The sequence below is a fragment of the Arvicola amphibius genome, chromosome 6 (assembly GCF_903992535.2).
Source record: "Arvicola amphibius chromosome 6, mArvAmp1.2, whole genome shotgun sequence".
Taxonomy (NCBI): domain Eukaryota; kingdom Metazoa; phylum Chordata; class Mammalia; order Rodentia; family Cricetidae; genus Arvicola; species Arvicola amphibius.
The window spans coordinates 8,406,797-8,428,011 of NC_052052.2; the positions used below are offsets into that span (position 1 = coordinate 8,406,797).

Below are 21,215 nucleotides of genomic sequence, written 5' to 3' on the forward strand. Positions count from 1 at the left end.
GATGTACAGAGAGATCCTACCTCAAAACCACAACAAAAAGCATGTGGCTGTGATCTGTGCATGGTGGAACAGTCCTGTAATCACAGCCCTTGGGAGGCTGAGGCAGGAGGATTGTGAGTTTGAGGCCAGGCTAGGTGGAGCAGTTCTGTAATCACAGCCCTTGGGAGGCTGAGGCAGGAGGATTGTGAGTTTGAGGCCAGGCTAGGTGGAACAGTCCTGTAATCACAGCCCTTGAGAGGCTGAGGCAGGAGGATTGTGAGTGTGAGGCCAGGCTAGGTGGAGCAGTTCTGTAATCACAGCCCTTGGGAGGCTGAGGCAGGAGGACTTTGAGTTTGAGGCCAGGCAAGGCCACTTAGTAAGACACAGTGTTGAAAGCAAAAAACATCCAGGCATGATGGAAAATGCTTTTAATCCTGTCACTTTGGAGACAGAGGCAGGCAGATCTCTCTGAGTTCAAGGTCAGCCTGGTCTACACAGTAAGTTTCAGATCAACCAGGGCTACATAATGAGACCCTGTCTCAAACAAAAATGCTAGTCAGTTCGTTTGTTTCACTCCCAGGTCTGTGACCTTAGGCATATCCCTAGCTTCTCCGTGCCTCAGTTTCTCCATCTGTAGAAGGACGATAAAAGTGTCACTGCCCTTATAGGGAGCATCTTTGTTTTTGAGATAGAATCTCATTTAGTCCATGCTGGCCTTGAACTGGGATATAGTGATGGGTGACCCTGAACTTTGGCTCCTCCTCCCCTCTCCTTCAAGCTGGAATTACAGATGTGTGCTGTAGGCCCGAGGCCCCAGGGAGTACTGGAGTACTGGATACAGTGAGAACATATGCTCGCTTCTGGCAACGTGTGGCCTCGTGGAAGGACTCAGTTGACAGCCGCTCTTACTAAAATCGGCTTGTCCTGTTGCTCCTTAAACAGTATACTCTGCCTTGGCGTGAGAGAGGGAGGCCAAGGAAGAAGCTGCAGCCCTAGGGAAGAGCGTCAGGTTTGTACGGGTATTGGACCAACCAGGTTCAGGAGTGAAATGAAGGAGGGCTTCCTGGAGGAGGTGGAGCGGGGGAGAGGAGTGAGTGTTGAGGACAGGTCAATGGAGTGGAGAGGAGGCTTCCTGGGGGGCACGGGGAAGGTCTGGGAAGCCAGGGGCCGCCCCTTCAGCCCCCTCAGCCATTTCCTAGGGTCGACGAAGAGATGGTGTTTTTGTCTCTCCCTGCCTGTCTCTGTCCCTCTCTCTTTCTCATCTGCGTTTACTCGTTTGTGTAGACACACGTGTTGAGGTCAGAGGACAGCGTGCAGGGGTCTGAGTCAGTTCTCTCCGTCCACCGTGTGGCTTCTAGGGATCACGCTCAGGTCTTCAGACTGGGTGCCGGGCACTTTTACCTGCTGAGCCATCTCGCTGGCTTAAGGTCAGCCATTATTGCTTAGTGTTGTTTGGAAGCAGGGCCTTGAGAATGGAAGACTTGGTGCCGAGTCCCCTCTTCTGCTCTCCTGCCTCTGGCCTCCTCCCTTGGAGAATCCAGAATCATATACACGCCCTTGGAGAATCCCAAATCACACACACACACACACACACACACACACACACACACACACACACGTGCGCACGCATGCTGGCCTGACACTCTTCCTGCCCCCCCCCCCTTTGGCAAGGGGGCCTCAGAGCTGGTGACTGGCTCTTCTCACCTTCAGGAAGACTCGACCATCCAGGCCAGAGCTGGAGGCAGCCTTTCCCCTCTGGGAATGGCAGTTTTCTTCTCTGAACCCCCAAGTGGGTCAAGTGGGGAGTCATCGTCCACTCCTGCTCAGACCCACACTACTGGGTCCTGCCAACCCCATCTTGGTCCCTGTGTCATTGATCCCTTGCTATGGGACAGCCTCCTGCCTGTGTAGCCTCAGCCAGCTTGGGAGAGCTGGTCCCTTTGTTCTCTGGGCTCTAATTCCTGATGTCTAGTGGTAGGGGAACGGGAAGGACTTACCTGCCTGCTGCTGGCCTGGCTGGGTTTTTGAGTTTGTTTGGTTTTGTTTTTCTTCTGGGGGGAGGATGTAGCACAAATAATAAAAACCCAGAGACAGATATTGGGATTCAACCTGAAGGTCAGAAAAGCAAAGCAGCCGGCCACTGTCTCTTACCTCTGCTTCTTTCAAAATGGTGATCCTGCCTCTAGGAATCTCAGAATGAGACTGTGTGTGAGAGCTGTCTCTTCTCATCTTATATTCCTCTCTAGTGCTGGGATTAAAGGCATGCACCACTACCACCTAACTATGGCAAACTAGCGTGGCTTTGGGGATTAAAGATGTGTGTCACCACTGCCTGGTCTGTATGGCTGACCAGTGTGGCTGTTTTACTCTCTAATATAAGCTTTATTTATTTATTATTAAATATCACTATGGTACCACGACAACAACGACAGTATTTTGGTCACCTAGGTAAATGGGAATCCTGGATGCAGAGGAACCATAACAACCAATGAATAGTGGACCTGTCCTCCAAGGCCAGAAGTCTGAGTGGGATTCACAGGGGTTGATAGTGGGAAGGCGGAGGGTGCTATGGTGCTATGATGACTGGCCCTGGAATTCCTGGCAAGAAAGACAGAAGCCGGCAGGAAGACTCAGGCTGAAGAGCCTACACAAACCAAAGAATGAGGCCACCTCTGGCTGCACAGAGCCGTGACTGCTGGGCAAGGCATTCCCCTTGCTGGTCAGCCCCACTGACTTCTCTCTGTGCCAAATGTCTGGTAGCCCTGAAAGACAGGGACTTCAATGACCTTACTGCATAAAGTCAGGGACTCGCCCTTCTCAGGCATCACAGCCTCCCAGTGGGGTCTAAAGGGACTTCTGGGGGCTCCCACCCACAGAGGATATCTTGGGAGCAGCTTCTAGCATGTTCTGTTGCAGAGATGAAGTCATTCTGCAGAGCGGGGAGAGGCCCCCTGTTAGGAAGTGTTAACAAAGCCAGGCTTGTTAAGTGTGGTAGTACATGCCTGCACCCTCAGTGTTTGGGAGTGGGGGCAGGAAGATCTGTAGAGATGTTCAAGGGCAGCTTTGTTACCTGTGGAGTCGGATATGGGGCTGGGTTACATGAGACCCCTTTTCAAAATGAGAGGGAGGGAGGCGGAAGAAAAATCGTACTACAGACATGGACGACTGATGGGATTTCAAGTCAGTTTCTGCCCCAGGCAGTCTGAACGGGAGGCATGGCATCGGGAGAGTCACCCTCACAGATTGGGGGAAGACCAGAGTGGATGAGTATGTCTACGCTCACTGTCCGCATTGAGAACAGGTGGCCATCTCTTCTCTGATGCCCAGCACTGGCCAGAGATCCCCCCCACAGAGAGCATTCTTCCCCTCCACCCCAAGTGGTGCTTGCACCCTCTAAAGCCAGAGACTTGGTTTCATAAACCAGGGTGCAGACACCCTCTCCCCTGGGTGCTGCCCAATATGTTTGTCAGTTTCCATAGCCAAGGAGCCCAGGGCGTAGGCAAAGAAGGGTTATGCCCCAACACTGTTCTTAACCCACTGGGTGGCCCTGGCACAGCCCGAGCCCTTGTCTGTGATGGTGTGATGAGGAAGACCACTGATTAAGACTCTCCTCTGCCCTCATTCAGCTCACCATGTCCTTCTCTGTCTACAGACAACCTTTTGGTCCTCACTGTGGCCACAAAAGAGACCGAGGGCTTCCGCCGCTTCAAGCGTTCAGCCCAGTTCTTCAACTACAAGATTCAGGTGAGGGCTTCCTAGGTAGGGTGGAGACAGTGTGTGTGTGTGTGTGTGTGTGTGTGTGTGTGTGTGTGTGTGTGAAAGAGAGAGAGAGAGAGAGAGAGAGAGAGAGGGGCTTCTCCTTCCTACGCTTAGGGCTCTTGGAGCAGACTCAGGCTCCAGGAGGAACATAGGTTAGGATGAGGGACAGAGTGTGAGCAGATTCTTGGAGGTGAGAGAGAGATGCGGAGTAGCTCTGGATGGTAGCATAGGGAGGCCTCTCTTGGAAGACTAGTGTGGATCGCAGGACCTAGGCACCATCATTCCCACAATCCCCTGGGGCATCTTGGAATGGATGTGCTCTGGAGACCTCTGGAGTCTGTACACTATCACAAAGAGACATGCTTGTCTGCCGTGCCTGTCTTCTGTGGGCAGTTCATGGGGCCCAGCCCTGCAGGGAGTCAGCCCTCCCCTCGGCGGCCCATTCTGAGTACTTCTCTGTCAGTCATGGTGCTGGGCGCTGGGGACAGAGATATACTCAACGCTGGCGTCATTGTGGCCTACACAGAAAGAAGTGTGTCGGCTGCCATGGATCATGGTGACGCAGAGTGCTGCTTCAGGCATGGCTGGATCCAGGGTCCCAAGCAGCCAAGAGCTTCATTTTTCTATCTCCAGAGACAAGCTCTTTCCACTGTGCTAAGGAACTCTAGCCCCAGGCTTTGCACCCCAACTTTTCAACCTTAGCCGATCAGAATACAATGGACCAGGGAAGACTCTGATAGGTCATGTTTGGGTTAAATACTCAAAGCTCCAGCTGTGGGAGGGGTAGAGGAGCGGGAAGTGATGATTGGTTATCCCGGGTCACGTGACCACCTCTGGCATCACCTGGTATGGTTTCCCTACATTGGGTTGAAAGGAAGCAAAGAAGTCTACTGCCCAAACTGGTGGAGGAATATTCCTCTACCGAGAGCTGGGGACCTCTCTCTGCAGGCACTGGGCTTGGGGGAGGACTGGAGCGTGGACAGTGGGCCATCGTCAGGGGGAGGACAGAAGGTCCGGCTGCTGAAGAAGGCACTGGAAAAGTACGCAGACAAGGAGGACCTGGTTATTCTCTTCACTGACAGGTGGGTGTGCTGGGAATTCCTGTTTGGGTCTGTGGGGTGCAGCGGTGTGTGTGTGTGTTTGTGTGTGTGTGTGTGTGTGTGTGTGTGTGTGTGTGTTGGGGGCAGGGAGTCCAAAATAAGACCTGAACATCACACGTAAGGGAGTCTCCCCCTAACTAAGCTTATCTAAGGTCGGGAGACCCCAGGAAAAGTCTCTCTGATGTAGGCCAATGCTCTCTTGGTGAAAAGATGGGAGGTGTGAACTGCCAGAGATGATGGATGAGCCACATTCAAATATGACAAGGGCATGGATTATGGGGACTGTGTCTCTACCCAACATGGGCATGGAAATGTGGCAGACTGAGGGAAGTAGGGGCATGCAGCTCCGTCTCCCAGGTGGTGGCTGGTGCAGGATGTGAGGGGCTCCTGATCCCTGGGTCCTTCTGTGGGATCTCTCTCTGGACCTGTTTCAGTTTCTTCCTGCTTTGACCACAGTTACGATGTGGTGTTTGCCTCCGGGCCTCGAGAACTCTTAAAGAAGTTCCAGCAGGCCAAGAGCCGGGTGGTCTTCTCGGCTGAGGAACTCATCTACCCCGACCGGAGACTGGAGGCCAAGTATCCGGTGGTCTCTGACGGCAAGCGGTTCCTGGGCTCTGGAGGTAAGAGGCTGTGTACAGGGCGTGGGGTCCAGTACCTGACGTTGCTGTGGGTCGTGGGTTCCAAAGGCACAGTCTTAGAGAGAGCCTCCGAGGGATGTCTTCCTCGATTAGTTGAAGCCATCCAGCTGTGCTGGAGAAACTGGAGTCACCACTGAATCCAGTAGCCCAGTGTGGGCTACACGAGACCTGTGTCAAAAAATAAAAATAAAAAAAATGGCAGGGCTAATGAAATTTCTCAATGGCCATAGCATCTTGCCATCAAGCCTGACAATCTGGCTTGATCCTTAGAGTCCACATGATGGGGGCTGGAGAGATGATTCAGCAGTTAAGAGCACTTGCTGCTTTTCCAGCAATCCTGAGTTCAATTCCCAGTAACCACATGGTGGCTCACAAGCATGTGTATTGGGATTTGGCGCCCTCTTCTGGTGGGCATGAAGATAGAGCACTCATGTACATAAAACATGCATAAATAAATCTTAAAAAATTCCACACGAGGGGGCTGGAGAGATGGCTCAGAGGTTAAGAGCATTGCCTGCTCTTCCAAAGGTCCTGAGTTCAATTCCCAGCAACCACATGGTGGCTGACAACCATCTGTAATGGGGTCTGGTGCCCTCTTCTGGCTTGCAGGCATAAACACAGAGCTTGCAGGCATAAACACAGACAGAATATTGTATATATAATAAATAAAATATATTAAAAAAAATCCACACGATGGAGAGCAGCAGCTTCTGCAAGTGGTCCTCTGATTTACACACACACATACTTAACACCACACACACTTAACACACAACTCATGCGCACATACTTTCTCGTTCTCTCTCTCACGCACACACCCACAAATAAATGTGTAGAAAAATGAGAAACAAGAAATAGGGCTGGGGGTGTAGCTCAGGTGGTAGAACCCTGGCTTCCACGGCCAGCACTGCACAGGCGATATGGTGCCCCACTCCTGCACTCCTGGAATTGGAGAGATGGTGGCAGGAGGATCATAAGGGTCTCCTTGGTTAGTTAATGAGGGCAAAGCCGGCCAGAGCTATGTGAAAACTTTTCTTAAAAACAGCTAAAAACTTCTGTATCTATTGAGACGTACACCCACTGCCCTCTGGGCCTCCTCCTCTCCTGGTGCTGAGCCTGGCCCCTCTGTCTTTGTCTTGTAACCCCTCTGGCACTTCAGCCCTCAGCTGTTTCTCGTCCTTTCAGAGAGTAGAACCACAGGCCCCACCAGCCAGTCTCACTGGCCCAGAGAGCTAACAGGGTTGCTATGATCAGGGGCGGGGATAGGGAAGTTGCCTAGCCCAAGGGTCATGTCCTGTTTCTTCCCTTTCTTGCTTGTGCAGCTCTCAGTTTATCCAGGAGCTCCTCTGGGCTTCCCCTGCTTGTCAGGGCTCAGACCCTGGAGTGCTCTGTGTCATTTTTCCAGCCTCCCCCCTTCTCCCATCTAAGTTGCTCGGATGACTATATAAAGGTGATCTAAGCTTGGATCCTTGCAGATCTGCTGTCTAGGGAGCTAGCACTAAGTGGGTGCAGTTCAGCGGGTTCCATTGATCTTGGGAAAGCTTCGCTGGTGGCTTTAGCTAGCGTGTATCCCACCTCCCCTCAGTCAGAAGTGACGAGGTAAGGTTTACAGTGGGAGGTGAATGAGAGGGGAGAAAGCTAGCCCAGGGGTTGGAGGCTAAATGTCTGTCTCCGTCCCCTCTACCAGGTTTCATTGGTTATGCCCCCAACCTCAGCAAACTGGTGGCCGAGTGGGAGGGCCAGGACAGTGACAGTGACCAGCTCTTTTACACCAAGATCTTCTTGGACCCAGAGAAGCGGGTAAGAGGTGGTAGGTGGTAGTCTGGGACTCCTGACCCTGGATCACGCTAGCCACGCTGAACTGAGGACAGTCCTTTGGGGTCTGAGCCACTGGGTTAGTGCCTCTGTCCATTTGGGCTGTTGTGACAAACTGCCATAGACTTGGGGCTTTTAAACAATATGGTCATTGCTTACAGTTCTGGAGTGGTTGGGTTAAAGCAAAGCCAAGGGCCTGTGTTGTGGTCAGTGGGTAAAGGTGCTTATTGCCTAGCATGGTGACTTAGTTCAGTCTCCTCCTGGAGCCGCATGTTAGAAGGAGAAAACTAACTTCTGTAAATTGTCCTCTGTCCTCCATACATGTAGTACGGCACATACATGCACACAAACATAAACAAATGCAAAAATAAGGAAATGTTTGTGGCTGGAGAGATGGCTTAGTGGTTAAAAGCACTTGCTGCTGTTGGCAGAGGGCCAGGCTTCTGTTCCCGGCACCCACGTGATGGCTCAAAATTGTCTGTAGTTCTAGTTCCAGGGATCTGTTGCCCTCTTGGTTTCTGTGGGTACATGCACTTGACACACTTACATACATGTAGGCAAAACATGCATATACATAAAAATATACATTAAAAAATAAAAGCTACACCTGGTGGTGTCTCTGTAATCCCAGAGAGACTGGAGGATTGTGAATTTGAGGCCAGCCTAGGCTACGTAGCTCAAAACCAGCCTGCACATTCTGTGATCCTGTCTCAGAAACCAAAAATTAATGTATTAAGGAGTAAAAAAACCATACCATTAGCATTTCTCTCAGGAATGTTGTGATGATCAGATTCATGTACGTACATAGGAGCTCAGGTCTGGAGACTGGCACATAGGAACATCACGCCTTAGCGTGTGCTGTCACATAGCTGTCGTCCTTATGGCTGAACCAGCTGCTTCCTTAGCTTCTTTCCGGCCTTGAGATTTCCTGGTTCTCTGAATAGAGCCAGGATGTAGCAGGCAAAGCTAGTGTGGGGACAGGATCCCAAAGCTGGGTGTGCTGGGGACCTGGTCTTGGCTGGGGCCTGTCCCTGCTGCAACCCAGGCCCTCCTTCCTGCAGGAGCAAATCAATATCAGCCTTGACCACCGCTGCCGAATCTTCCAGAACCTGGATGGAGCCTTGGGTAAGCAGTGGCACCGGCAAAGGGTGGGACCTGAGAGGGGAGGGGGTGAAACCTGAGGAGGAAGTGGGGCTTAGGTGGCGGAAAGACTTGAGATTCCCGTCAGGCCTGGAACCAAAGAAGAAAAACCAAGTGGCCCCTCCTCGGTCATTGCACTAAACTGATGTCAGCCTTCTGCCCGGATTGCAGAGACCCTCCGGATGTCATGGGGGCAAAGTTGTGTCTCTCAGAAGGTGGGAGGAGGGCAGCTGTTCAGCTTAAGAGACTGCGGGATAGCCACCGCAGGCAGCTGGCCCTCGGCCCCACCCTGCATGCCGTGTCAGTACAAGGGACCCCTTCTCCTTGGGCCCAAAACTGGAGATGACTTCGCTTTGCTACAGGTCTTCCTAATTGACCACACGTATCATACACACCGCTTGCAGTACTGCCCCTGTGTCTGAAGCTGGGATGGTCTAGTCTTTGCTGCCCCTCCCCACCCCACTTTTGGCTCTAATGGGTCACCACACAAAAGACAGGGGTCGCTGTTGCCCCTGTGTTCCTCCCATGCTGCTGTGTTGAATGTTTGCCAACCACACATTTACCCCATGAAGAAGGGATTTTAAGACTGGTGAGATGGCTCAGCGGGTAAAGGCGCTTGCTGCCAAGCCTGAAGATCCGAGTTTGAGCCCCAGAATCCACATGGTTGAAAGAGAGAACTGACCTTGGCAAGTTGTTCTCTTACCTCCACATATACACCCCCAACACTAAATTAATCAAGGCAACTTTTCTTTTTATTTTGAGACAGGGTTTCTTTGTGTAGCCCTTGCTGTCTTAGAACTCACTCTATAGGCCAAATAGGCCTTGAACTCAGAGATCGGCTTGCTAGGATTAAAGGCACGGGCCACCATGCCTGGCTAAATGTAATTTTAAAAGTGGCCAGGAGATCTTCCAGGAGATGGGAGTTCAGTTCCCAGTACCCATGTCAGGCTCACAACCACCTGTAGCTCTGGCTTCAGGGGATCTGATGCCTCTGGCCTCCTTAGGCATCTGCACTCATGTGCACAGACACACATACACACACACACACATACACGTACATATGCACACACACACACACACACACACGCACACATGCACAAATAAAAAGAAATCTTCAAAAAGAAGAAATTTAAAATGGGGAGACCGATGGTGCACACCTTTAATCCCAGCACTCGTTAGGCAGAGGCAGGAGGATCTCTGTGAGTTTGAGGCCAGCCAGATCTACAGAGCTAGTTCTAGGACAGCCAGAGCTGTTATACAGAGAAACCCTGTCCCCTGTCTCAAAAAAAATGGGTGAAATGCCTTTCACAGAGCCCCAGCCTGTGAGTCCCCAGCCCTGGCCCCTCTGCCACTGTGTGGATCTGTGCTTTCTAATCCCCAGATGAAGTCGTACTCAAGTTTGAAATGGGCCACGTGCGAGCACGGAATCTGGCCTATGACACGCTTCCAGTGGTTATCCATGGCAATGGGCCCACCAAGGTAGGGAGGGGGCCAACCGTGGGGGAGCGTGGGGGGAAGCCAGAGTCCCAGTTCTGCTTCTCTTGTGACTGCACCCTGGCGTTTGTGCCACTGTTTGGGGTCCTCTGATACAAGCTTGGCCTGGTGTCCTGTTTCTCCACTGTGGTGGCCATGGTGCCCCTGTCCATCCCTGCTGGATCACAGGATCCGTAAGAGGCCACTGTCCCCATCTAGGTTTTGAGGAAGGCTCCACAATCATCTTACGCTGGTGCGATATGGCAGTCATTTATTCATTGAGTGGACATGTATTGGATACCTGCACTGGGGACCAATCTGTCACTCGTGGCATTGTGGAAGGGGTTGGGGCAGATGGTGGCTGGGGACAGCAGACCCTAGTTAAGTGGTCCAGGAGGACTGGTTGTCAGCCACCAGCGTTAGAATCCTGTGGGCGGGAGAGGAGAGAGACCCTGAGGGAAAATGCAGATATTGGGCTGGAGGTGTTACTCAGCTGGTAGGGGGCTTGCCTGGCATGCATGAGGATCTGGAATTGGTCATAGGGACCACATAAGGCAGGCATTGTAGTGCATACATGTAATCTCTGAACTCAGGAGGTAGAGGCAGGAGGATCAGGAATTTAAAGTTATTCTTGGCTACATGGGGAGTTCAAGGCCAGCCTGGACTACTTAAGACTGCTTACCCCTGCCCCCAACCAAATTAAGAAAAATGCAGGTCTTGGTTCTACCCAACATGAAATCCTGTGAGGCCCAGTCCCTAGGAATCTGGATTTTTATAAACTCCAGCAGCCAGGTGCTCTCCTGGGGGATGGAGCGCCCCCCACCCCCAGGACCCTGAAAGATGGCAGGCAGAAGGGAGATGGAATTGGCTAGTTTGGGGGTGTGGCTGGCTGGGCCCTTACTACTGCATTTGACTTCCACCAGCTGCAGCTGAACTACCTGGGCAACTACATTCCTCGATTCTGGACCTTTGAGACGGGCTGCACCGTGTGCGACGAGGGCCTGCGCAGCCTCAAGGGCATTAGGGTGAGGCCTGGCCTGAGCTGAATTGAGGACAGTCCCATGAGATGGGGGGAAGGGGAGGTGACCCCAAGCGGAGTGGTGCATTGGCAAGAGGTAAAGAGGGGCCACCCAAGTGCCTCCTCCAGGAAGCTCCTCCAGACCACGCAGGCTCCAGGTTTTTTCCAGATGTCTGAGTCTGTTTTCTTCTCACTGGCCCTTTATTCTCCCCTAGCCTCTTCCGATGCTGTGAGCATTTGTCGCTCTTTATGGCCTAGCTTGAACACAGCATCAGCCAGGATCTGGTATCGTGCTATCCACTGGTCCTTGTTAGAACCTGGGAACTGGTTGTGCCTTTCTTAGGCAGGCCTCACCGTGTGTCCTGCCAGCCCCACACCTGCATGGCCTGCATTGATGCTGTGCAACTCAAGCATCTAGTTTCCTGAGGCCATGGGCCTCCACCTCAGGTTTCCTTGGGTTGCAGTCAGGACTTGGTGGCAGACAGTGACGAGACCCTTCTTGACTCCTTTTCCGTCCTTCCCTCTGCAGGATGAAGCTCTGCCCACTGTCCTGGTCGGTGTGTTCATTGAGCAGCCCACACCGTTCCTGTCCCTGTTTTTCTTGCGGCTGCTGCGCTTGCGATACCCCCAGGAACAGATTCGACTCTTCATTCACAACCACGTGGGTAGAAGATGCGTGTGGGGCTTGACTCAAGGGTCCCAGCCTCGTGAGCTGGCCTGAGACCTCTGAGGATCCCAGTGAATCTGGCCTGAATGGAAGTGGGCAGTGGGCTATGTCCCCAAATCACTAGGCTGACTGGGTCAGACCTGTGCTTAAATCCCAGCGGTGGTACTTGGCTGTGTGACTGGGGCACCAGCCTTAAACTCTCTGCTCCTCTTTCCTTACTTATGAGATCGAGGTTGGAATTGAGGTAATCACACTGAACTGTTGCAAGGATTAAACAAGTTGACCTGTGAAGTGCATAGAAGAGTAAGGGGTTGGGGTGGGAGGAACTGCCTAGCTACCGAGGAGGCCAAGGTGTGAGGTTTGTAGTTAGGGGCCAGCCTGGGTTACATAGTGAGCCTGTCCCTCTCCCATAACAAAAGTTTCATAAAGCGTTAAGGGTGTAACTTAGCTATCGCATACTTGCCCAGTGTGTGTGGGGAGCCCTGGGTTCCAAATACTTTAATTTTTAGAATTATGTGTGCATGTTCACGTCAGTGCAGGTACCCATGGAGGCCAGATGAGGGTGTTGGATTCCCTGAAGCTGGAGTTGCAGATAGCTGTGAGCTGTCTGACGTGGGTGTTGGGAGCCAAGCTCAGGTCTTCGGGGAGAGCAGCAAGCACTCACTATTTGTCTGTCTGTCTGTCTGTCTGTCTGTCTGTCTGTCTGTCTACTTATCTATTTTGGTTTTTTGAGGCAGGGGTTCTCTGTGCAGCCACGGCTGTCCTGGAACTAACTCTGTAGACCAGGCTGGCCTCAAACTCAGAGATTCGTCTGCCTCTGCCTCCCCCATGCTGGAATTAAAGGTGTGCACCACCATGCCCAGCTCAGCAATCACTCTTAGTGACTGAACAGTCTCTCCAATCCCAAATCCCTAGGTTTTACCCATAGCAGTAGGAAAAGGGCTGTCCCACTCACAGCACACAGTGACACCTTTGTGTCTAGTTATCTATCTGTTTAACAAAGACCGTGATCAAGGCAATTTATAAAAGAAACTGTGATTGGGCTTATAGTTGCAGAAGGTTAGTGTCCATGACAGTGGATCAAAGGCGTGGTGGCAGGACCAGCTGAGAGCTCACATCTAGAAGAATCATGAGCAGGAAGCAGAGAGAGAGAGAGAGCACTAGGGATGGCAGAAAGCTTTTGAAACCTCAAAGCCCACCCCCCAGTGACACACCTCCTCCAACAAAGCCACACCTCCTGATCCTTCCCAAACAGTTCCACCAACCAGGGGCCAAGTATTCAAACATCTGAGCCTGTGGGGGCCATTCTCGTTCAACCCACCACACTTGACTTTTGTCATTTTTGTTTCTTGTCTCCTTAATGTGTGAGGGTTTGATCTGGTGAAAGTCAAGTTGGTTTCCATTGCTTTAGCTCCTTCAGGGAAAATAGGTACAAGCCCTGAGCGCTGAGCTCTGTGGGAAGCAGGCCTGGTAGTTCAGCACTCTCCTGGCTAGGGAAAGCCTGGCCTCCTCTGCTTTGCTGTGTCTTTCACTGGCCAGATCTTACCCAGTCTACAGGGGCCCTTTGTCGGCTCTGAGTCCCTCTCGGCTGTCTTGTCTGTGTCTCCCCTGTGTATCATTTAGCTGCAACAAGATGCCCCATCCCAGGGACCCACAGTCTCCCACTCAGCTTGGCTCCCTGCCTGGCTTCCTCACATTCACCTCCCATGCACAGCAGGCCCTACAAACAGCTAGGCAGTGGGATCTGCCCTCGTGTGGCTCACAGCTCCCCTGAGTGAACATGAACTGCCACTGTGGGTAGAAAGAGAACAGTCACAGACATGAGGACCTGCTGTGTGCTGGCTATGACTTACTGCCTGATCCCAGTCACCTGAGGGAGGCGACATCTTTCCCTAAAGCAGAGACAGAAGCAGGGCACTGCCATAGGTCATAAGCTCTTCGGAGCAGAGCTGATGTTGGTCTACTGATTGAATCACACCTGTGATAGATCAGGCCACGTGCATCCCTGGATGCCATTTGTAGATGATGATGTGGCACCACAGTGTCAGTAGCTGGGGCTTCCCTAATTAGGTTTGGAACCAAAAAGCCTGTTCTCTCCGTGTCCAGGGGCAGGGCGGGGGCAGGTGCAGACTGTCGTATATGCATTCTGATCGCCCTGTATATGTGTTAACATCACATTCCAAAGATCCTCAGATCTTCTGGATATAGGGTCCTTGGGAGGAGGAGCTATTGTGATGACAGAGCTGGAAAGAGACTTTTGGGGCGGGGCCTAGCCAGGGAAGATGAGCGTGAAGGGATCACCAGAAAAGGGCACCTGACAGATTGAAGGGAACGCAACTGACTCAGGACACCCCAAGAACAAGTTCTCAGCGCAAAGGAGATTTATTTGCACCAGAGGGACAGAAGGAGAGGATAGGGGACAAAGACAGAGATAGAGGATGAGGGAGAAGGGGGAAGTGAAAAAGGGAAAAAGGACAGGATGTTTGTCTTGGAGGGGGGCAAAGACTGCCCCTGGATAGAGGAGACAGATGTGGCTCATAGGCAAATGGCAGCTTATAAAGGTAAGAGGGGAAGCCCTCTGCTACGATGAGGGGTTTCGTTTTAATGGGCATGTTAATTAGGTGAGCCAAAGGGGGCTTTTGATTGCTGGACTTCAGTACCTTGGTAGCTGGATATTGATAGACTCAGGAGGAGGAAGTGGCCAGATAAGGAAATAGGTTTAGAAATGTAATCCAATGGTTTTTAGCAAGGCAGAGGGAACAGGAAAGAAGATCAAAGCCAGCGAGAGCCATGTTTGCCATGCTCGGGCTGGCTAGAGTCCCTTCAGAGGTGCTGGTGGCAGGAGTGTGCCAGAGACAGCATCCTCTGGTGAGTGACAGGGCTGCTATGTTTCCTGGGACCTGACTGTCATCTGCTCCTTGCCTTCCCACTTCCAGGAACAGCACCACAAGCTTGAAGTGGAGAAGTTCCTGGCGGAGCACGGCAGTGAGTACCAGTCCGTGAAGCTAGTGGGTCCTGAGATGCGCATGGCCAACGCCGACGCCAGGAACATGGGCGCGTGAGTCAAGCACAGGAGCCTCTTCGTGGATGGTGGTGGCGGGTGGGCCATGGCATTGGGAGCAGCGGGATGGATATTCAGAAAGCTCTGTGGTCTCCAACATAGTTCTGTCCCTGTCTGGGTTCCAGGGCTTTCCTGTAAAATGGAATAGACTCTGTCAGGATGACTTGGGGGCTCCCGGACAGTGTCATGTGGGTTTAGGAAGCAAATTAGGGAAAGGAGAAAGACTGGAGGGCTAGAAGTAGATCAGGGCTGACCGAGACATTAGAAATCTGGTGACTCCAGTACTCGGGAGGCAGAGGCAGGTGGATCTCTAGAGTTTGAGACCAGTCTAGCCTACAGAGCAAGCTCCAGGGATACATAGAGGAAAACCTGGTCTCGAAAACAAACAAAAACCACGGCTCTTCAGAGGCCAACCGCCAGACTGTGGAAGCATAGATCCAACTCAGACTCATCCTCTGACCCTTGCATGTATGCCGTGGTGTGCTCACATGCTAATGATAAAGAATAAATAAATAAACCAGCCCCAAAACAAAGGCACAAGAAGCCATGTCTAGGGGTGGGGATGGAGCTCATTTGGTAGAGTGACTGCCTAGCACGTGTTTGGTCCTCAGCTCCACATAAACTGACCCTTGTAGAACACACCCAAAATCTCAGGCCAGAGGGTCAAGAGTTCAAGGTCATCCCTCAGTTACATAGCTGGCCTAGGGCCAGCTTGGGCTACGTGGCTACGCGGCTGTTTCAAAAAATAAAACTTCCTCTGTCTCGCTGGGTGGAGGTGGTGCACATCTTTAATACCAGCACTGGCAAGATAGAGGCAGGTGGATATCTGAATTCGAGGCCAGCCTGATCTACAGAATGAGTCCAGGACAGCCAGGGCTACACAGAGAAACTCTGTCTCAAAAACCAAAAAAAACGAACAAACGAAAAAGAATTCCTCTGTCTTAATCTGTGGCTGGCAAACATCCCTAAAATAACTGGATAGCTCTCAGCTCTGCCAGTCAGCTAGGTGGGCTCCATCGCCCTTGCTGAGCTGTCTGCCCTTGTAACATAAAGATGGCCACTCATGTATAATGAATGAATGAGATTGTGTTCCAGAAAGATTTTATTTCGGGACACTGAAGTTTAACTTCCTCACAGGAAAGCATAATTTTCTTTTGATGTTTTTTTCCCCTTTCCTAGTCATTTAAGAACAGAGGGCAATTCTCAACTTCTGTGTGGAACAAAACTGGCAGTGGGGAGCTTCAGGTCAGAGACTGTCGTTTTCTGACTAGTTGAACAAAAGGGACTTTTTTTTGTTTTTGTTTTTGTTTTTGTTTTTCGAGACAGGGTTTCTCTGTATATCTTTGGCTGTCCTGGAAACTCACTTTGTAGATCAGGCTGGTTTTGAACTCTCAGAGATGTGCCTGCCTCTGCCACCTGAGTGCTGAGATTAAAGGCATGCACCATCAAGCCCGGCACAAAAGGGACATTTTTAGGAGGTTTTTGGCATTTTGAGGCAGGGTCCCATGTAGCACATTCTGGCCTTGAGCTCACTGTGTATACAAAGCTGGCCTCAAACTTCAGATTCTCCTGTCCCAAATGCTGTGATTACAGGTGTGCATTTCATACCCAGCTGCATGCTTTTAAAAATTAGTAGTAGTAGTATATTATCTGGGGGGAGCGTTCTAGAAAGGGTTTTCTCAGTGTAGCCTTGGCGGCCCTGGAACTCACTCTGTAGACCAGGTTGGCCTCATACTCAGAGATCCACCAGCTTCTGCCTCCCGAGTGCTGGAATTAAAGGTGTGCGCCACCACCACCCAGCTTATTATTTGTGGGGTGCTATCAATAAACCCAGGACCTCATCCATGCCAGCAAGCACTCTGCCACTGATGGATTCACCCCTCCAGCTTCCATGGGTACTAGTTGCCCAGCTGCTCTCGAGACAGGCAGGGTTGGTTGAGCCCCATCTGGTGGGCTGTGCTTCCCCCAGATCAAACCTTTGCCATAGCTGAGTGGTTGATCTGAGAGCTAAGAAGCCTGGGGTTTGGGTATTGAAATTGCAAGGGATCTTTGAGGTCCCAGGCTACTCCTGAGTTTGCATGAGTTCTAAGGTCCTTTGCCAAACTATAATGACAGATGTGGTATCTTCTGGGGAAGCTCTGGGACCAGCCTGAGATGTCGTGATGACCTCTCCCTTCCTCTCCCCTTCACCCTTTTTCCTCTCACAGAGACCTGTGCCGCCAGGACCAGACTTGCACCTACTACTTCAGTGTGGATGCTGATGTGGCCCTGACTGAGCCGGACACCCTACGGCTCCTGATTGAGCAAAACAAGTAAGACTGTGGGTGGACCCTGAGCAAAGTGGGAGACCCTTGGCTTTCTTCCCCTCTTCCTGGGCCTCCCAACCTGACAGCTCCAAGGCGGATAGAATGGCCCCTTCCTGAGTGTGTCCCTAGAGTAGAAAGGATGAGGTTTCTGATGAGCCAGGCCTGCCCTGTCCCAGTGACAAGTCTAGAGTTCCCAGCATGCAAATCCCAGGTTGCTGGGCCCCTCCCCTTCGCATCCGTAGCATGGTCTGTCCCCTACTCAGGAATGTCCTTGCGCCACTCATGACCCGCCATGGGAGGCTCTGGTCTAATTTCTGGGGAGCACTGAGTGCGGATGGCTACTACGCCCGCTCTGAGGACTACGTGGACATTGTGCAGGGGCGGCGTGTGTGAGTACCCGTTACCTTCATTTCTTCTCCTGGGTTTGTGGTACCGCCCCCCCGGAATTCCTGTTCTGGTTGCCCTCAAGTCGCTACTGAACCTCAAGCAAAGAGGACCAGAGTCAATCACGCAGAAGACGTCCTAAAGGTTGTTGTGGGCTCCCATGCCCAGGGTGGGAAGAGGAGATGAGCACTGTTGAGTTTAGGATTTGACTCGGGAGTAGAAAGTTTGCAAGGCCCTGGGTGTAGTTCCTAGCACTGAAACAAAACAAAACAAAATGAAGACAGATTAGATCTGTCAAGATGGCTCAGTGAGTAAGGGCGCCTGTTGCCAAGTTTGACAACCTGAGTTTGGTCCCGGAGACACACATGGTGGAAGAAGAGACCCAGCTCCCAAAAGTTGTCCTCTGATCTCCTCTCATGTCCTGTGACTCAAACACATACACACACACGCACACACACACATGCACATACATACACGCTCGCACATGCATGTATGCGAAATAAAATAAAAACAGAAAAGTCCAGATTAGCACCCTCAGATGAACGCCCCCTGCCCCTGGAAGTTCTGGGATTATAGATGTGTGTGTCCACACCAGGTTATTTATATTTTTGATAGAACCTTTTCTTCCTGGCTCCAGGCTCCCAGGCTCCCAGGCTGTGAGCCTTCCTGCTAGACTGTGACCTTGTCATTTCCTCTCTCCTGCAGTGGTGTCTGGAATGTGCCTTATATCTCAAACGTCTACCTGATCAAGGGCAGTGCTCTGCGGGCCGAGCTGAAGCACGCAGACCTGTTCCACTACAGCAAGCTGGATGCGGACATGAGCTTTTGTGCCAACGTCCGGCAGCGGGTTAGTGGGGCTCTTGGGAGGTCCTGGTGCCAGGGGTGTGTCCTCTAGCCTTGACCAGAACACTGGGCTAGCTTGTCATCGTAGGCCTAGGAGCTTCTGAGGGGCCAACAGGGTCCTCTGGGCACTGGGTGTGAGGCCATCCCTCAAGTCTGCAGAGACCAGGGACTGGTTGTTGAACTGTCTGTGTCTGTTTTGTTTGTTTTGTTGATGTTTCAAGAAAGAACCTTTAGCTTACCATAGACCTGAGCTCCTGATCCTCCTGCCTCAGTCTCCCAAATTCTGGGATTACAGATGTGTGCCGCCGTATCCAGTTTATATATAATTTTGATACAGCCTAAAGGAGGCTGAGAAGTTGGTCCAAGAGACTGTCACATCATTTTCATGGTTTTGGTGTGTGTATTTTTTTGTTGTTGTTTTGTTTTGTTTTTTGATTTTCAAGACAGGGTTTCTCCGTGTAGCCTTGGCTATGCTGGAACTCGCTCTGTAGACCAGGCTGGCCTCAAACTCAGAGATCCGCCTGCCTCCGCCTCCCTCATGCTGGGATTAAAGGCATGCGCCACCACCTGGCTTTGTATATTGTTTTGAAATAGGATCATACTGGCTTTGAACTCCTGATCCTCCTGCTTCTGCTCCCTAAGTGCTAGGATAATTAGTGTGTGTTGTGACACCTGGTTCCCAAGGTAGATTTATTGTCTAATGTTGGGATCAAACTGAGTGTCTCACTTAGTAATGTGGAACTTTTTCTCTTTGTGTGTGTGTACACATGCGCATGCACACGTGTGTGCACATATGTCCCACAGTATGTACGTGACGATGAGGAATCTTCATGGAGTCAGTTTTTTCTCTCCACCTTTACACGGGTCCCAGGGATCGTACTCAGGTTGGCAGGCGTTTATCCACTGAGCCATCTCGCCAGGCTCGATGCATTTGTTTTTAATGTGACAGCTTGGTTAGGTTTTCCCCTGTGACCAACATGTCAGGATAACAGCCCTTGGCAGTGCTCTTGCCCTGCAGGCTTGAGGCTCTGGGTTCAATCCCCAGTGCTGCAAACAAGAAAGGGCAAGTGAATCCTTTTCTTTTATATTCAGTCCTCCAGGAAGCCTTCCCTGATTGCCTGGGGGGGGGGGCTGTGCTGGGTGCTGGGTCTTGAACCTTGTAAGCTTGAATCTGGTGGTGGAGCACTCACTGCCCCTCCCTGGGGGTGCAGGGTGAGAAGGCTTTTCCAGCTGTCTGCTCTCCGTAGGAGGTGTTCATGTTCCTGACCAACCGCCAAGCCTTTGGTCATCTGCTGTCCCTGGATAACTACCAGACCACCCACCTGCATAATGATCTCTGGGAGGTTTTCAGCAATCCTGAGGTGAGACCTGGGTCGGTGGGGCTTGGGCTGGAAGTCAGAGAGACTCCATTTCACTAATCTTTGTGGCCAAAGACCCTTGCATGACCTGTTTTCCACATGTCCCCGTTCACCTCCAGGTCTCTCGTATAGCGGGAACCTTAGACACAGCGCCATCTAGTGGAGCAGAGAGCTGTGACTTATTTGAGCCTTTTTAACCTTTGGACCTCACTTACCTAGTTTCTAACATTGATCTTCCCTGGCTTGGCTTACCCCTGAGGCTGGCTCGATGATCAGAGGAAGCAGCAGTTGTGACAGCATGTGACAGTATACCTAAATGACGGGGTTTGTCACTCACATTGGCATTTGTGCACGCCTGTGCACAGACACATCCAGACCCACAAATGTACTTATCAGTGCAAATGTGAGATCCTGGACGTCCAGACTTCACTCCCACACCCAGCAGGCACTGGTGATAACCCGCCTGCCTCTCTTGAGTTCGTACCTACTCAGGTTTTGAGGGCCCTGAAGGCTGAAGACTGCCCAGGAACGTCCCATGCTTAACATGACCACAGCTGACTCAGGACAGGCGTGGGAACCGCATTCCTTGTTACATTTTCCATTCTCCACAGGATTGGAAAGAGAAGTACATCCATGAGAATTACACCAAGGCTCTGGCAGGGAAGCTGGTGGAGATGGTAAGGGGCTCACGTCCCACGCTTGCTGCTGTGGGAGTACACGGGGCGGGGGGAGGGGGGGGTTGGAGCTTGAATGGGGATGGAGAGGGAAGAGGGGCCCCTTTCAGTCTTCCGTCCCCGGCAATGCTTGGGATGGGTTGGCCTCTTTCCTCAGTAGCACTTTCCAGCTGAGGTCTGTAGACGCTTTGACAAGAAGGATGGAACTGCTGGGTATGGTAGTCTAGGCCTGTGATAGCAGAATTCAGGAGATGGATCAGGCGCTCAAGGAAGAGGAGGAAGGACCAGCCCCAAATCTGCCTCTGAGCCAAGAATGAGGGATGGGGGCTGCATCTTCTCATGTCTGTAGTCTCTGCCCTAGGTGTGCAATCTCCCATGCTGATGGTAGCTGTGGCTGTTACCTTGTCTGGAAAGTCTTGTCTGATCTCTGTCCTGTTTCACTCCCTCGATCAGTCTAACCAGCACCCACCAAGCCCTGACTTCTTGGGGACAATCACAGAGTCCCCGAGGCTCAGGGAGTGGGCTGGGGGAGACTCACCAGGAACTACACAGGGGATCCCACAGTTTGAGGAGGACATGGTGCTGTCACTCTGGATGCCTGTGATGGAGTCTCCCCTCTTTCTAGCCTTGTCCGGATGTCTACTGGTTCCCCATCTTCACGGAGGCGGCCTGTGATGAACTGGTGGGGGAGATGGAGCACTATGGCCAGTGGTCCCTGGGCGATAACAAGGTAGTGCCATGGACACCTGGGAGGCTGTGCCTTCACCCAGGATGCCCTTCAAGGCTCTTCTCCTGGTTACCTAGCCGGTCTGCCCAGGACTCTTTACTTTCAGGGTGCAAGCAGGCAAGAACACACACAATTTAGAAACTGGGAGTGTTGGCCCCAGTTGTGTGGCCTTGAGCTGCCTTAAAGTGAGGTTCAGGGTTTTCATTTCCTGCCTTGTTATTTGTAATGCTTCAGCTTCCTGCCCCAGGCAAGCATGTGAAATGGGGAGAAATGAGC

The 21,215-nt window shown here is 51.8% G+C and overlaps 1 protein-coding gene across 1 annotated transcript in view; it reads left to right on the forward strand.

The window, feature by feature from the left end:
• The window catches only part of Plod1 (procollagen-lysine,2-oxoglutarate 5-dioxygenase 1), a 29,104-nt gene that overhangs the window by 2,354 nt on the left and 5,535 nt on the right, over positions 1 to 21,215 (forward strand). Inside the window, exons 2-16 of the mRNA XM_038334461.2 lie at positions 3,632 to 3,723; positions 4,687 to 4,820; positions 5,295 to 5,458; positions 7,161 to 7,273; positions 8,350 to 8,413; positions 9,810 to 9,907; positions 10,825 to 10,926; positions 11,449 to 11,580; positions 14,523 to 14,644; positions 16,855 to 16,959; positions 17,217 to 17,342; positions 18,043 to 18,184; positions 19,428 to 19,541; positions 20,150 to 20,215; positions 20,838 to 20,942. Coding sequence (XP_038190389.1) covers positions 3,632 to 3,723; positions 4,687 to 4,820; positions 5,295 to 5,458; positions 7,161 to 7,273; positions 8,350 to 8,413; positions 9,810 to 9,907; positions 10,825 to 10,926; positions 11,449 to 11,580; positions 14,523 to 14,644; positions 16,855 to 16,959; positions 17,217 to 17,342; positions 18,043 to 18,184; positions 19,428 to 19,541; positions 20,150 to 20,215; positions 20,838 to 20,942 — 1,679 coding nt within the window. The remainder of the gene's footprint in view (positions 1 to 3,631; positions 3,724 to 4,686; positions 4,821 to 5,294; positions 5,459 to 7,160; positions 7,274 to 8,349; positions 8,414 to 9,809; positions 9,908 to 10,824; positions 10,927 to 11,448; positions 11,581 to 14,522; positions 14,645 to 16,854; positions 16,960 to 17,216; positions 17,343 to 18,042; positions 18,185 to 19,427; positions 19,542 to 20,149; positions 20,216 to 20,837; positions 20,943 to 21,215) is intronic.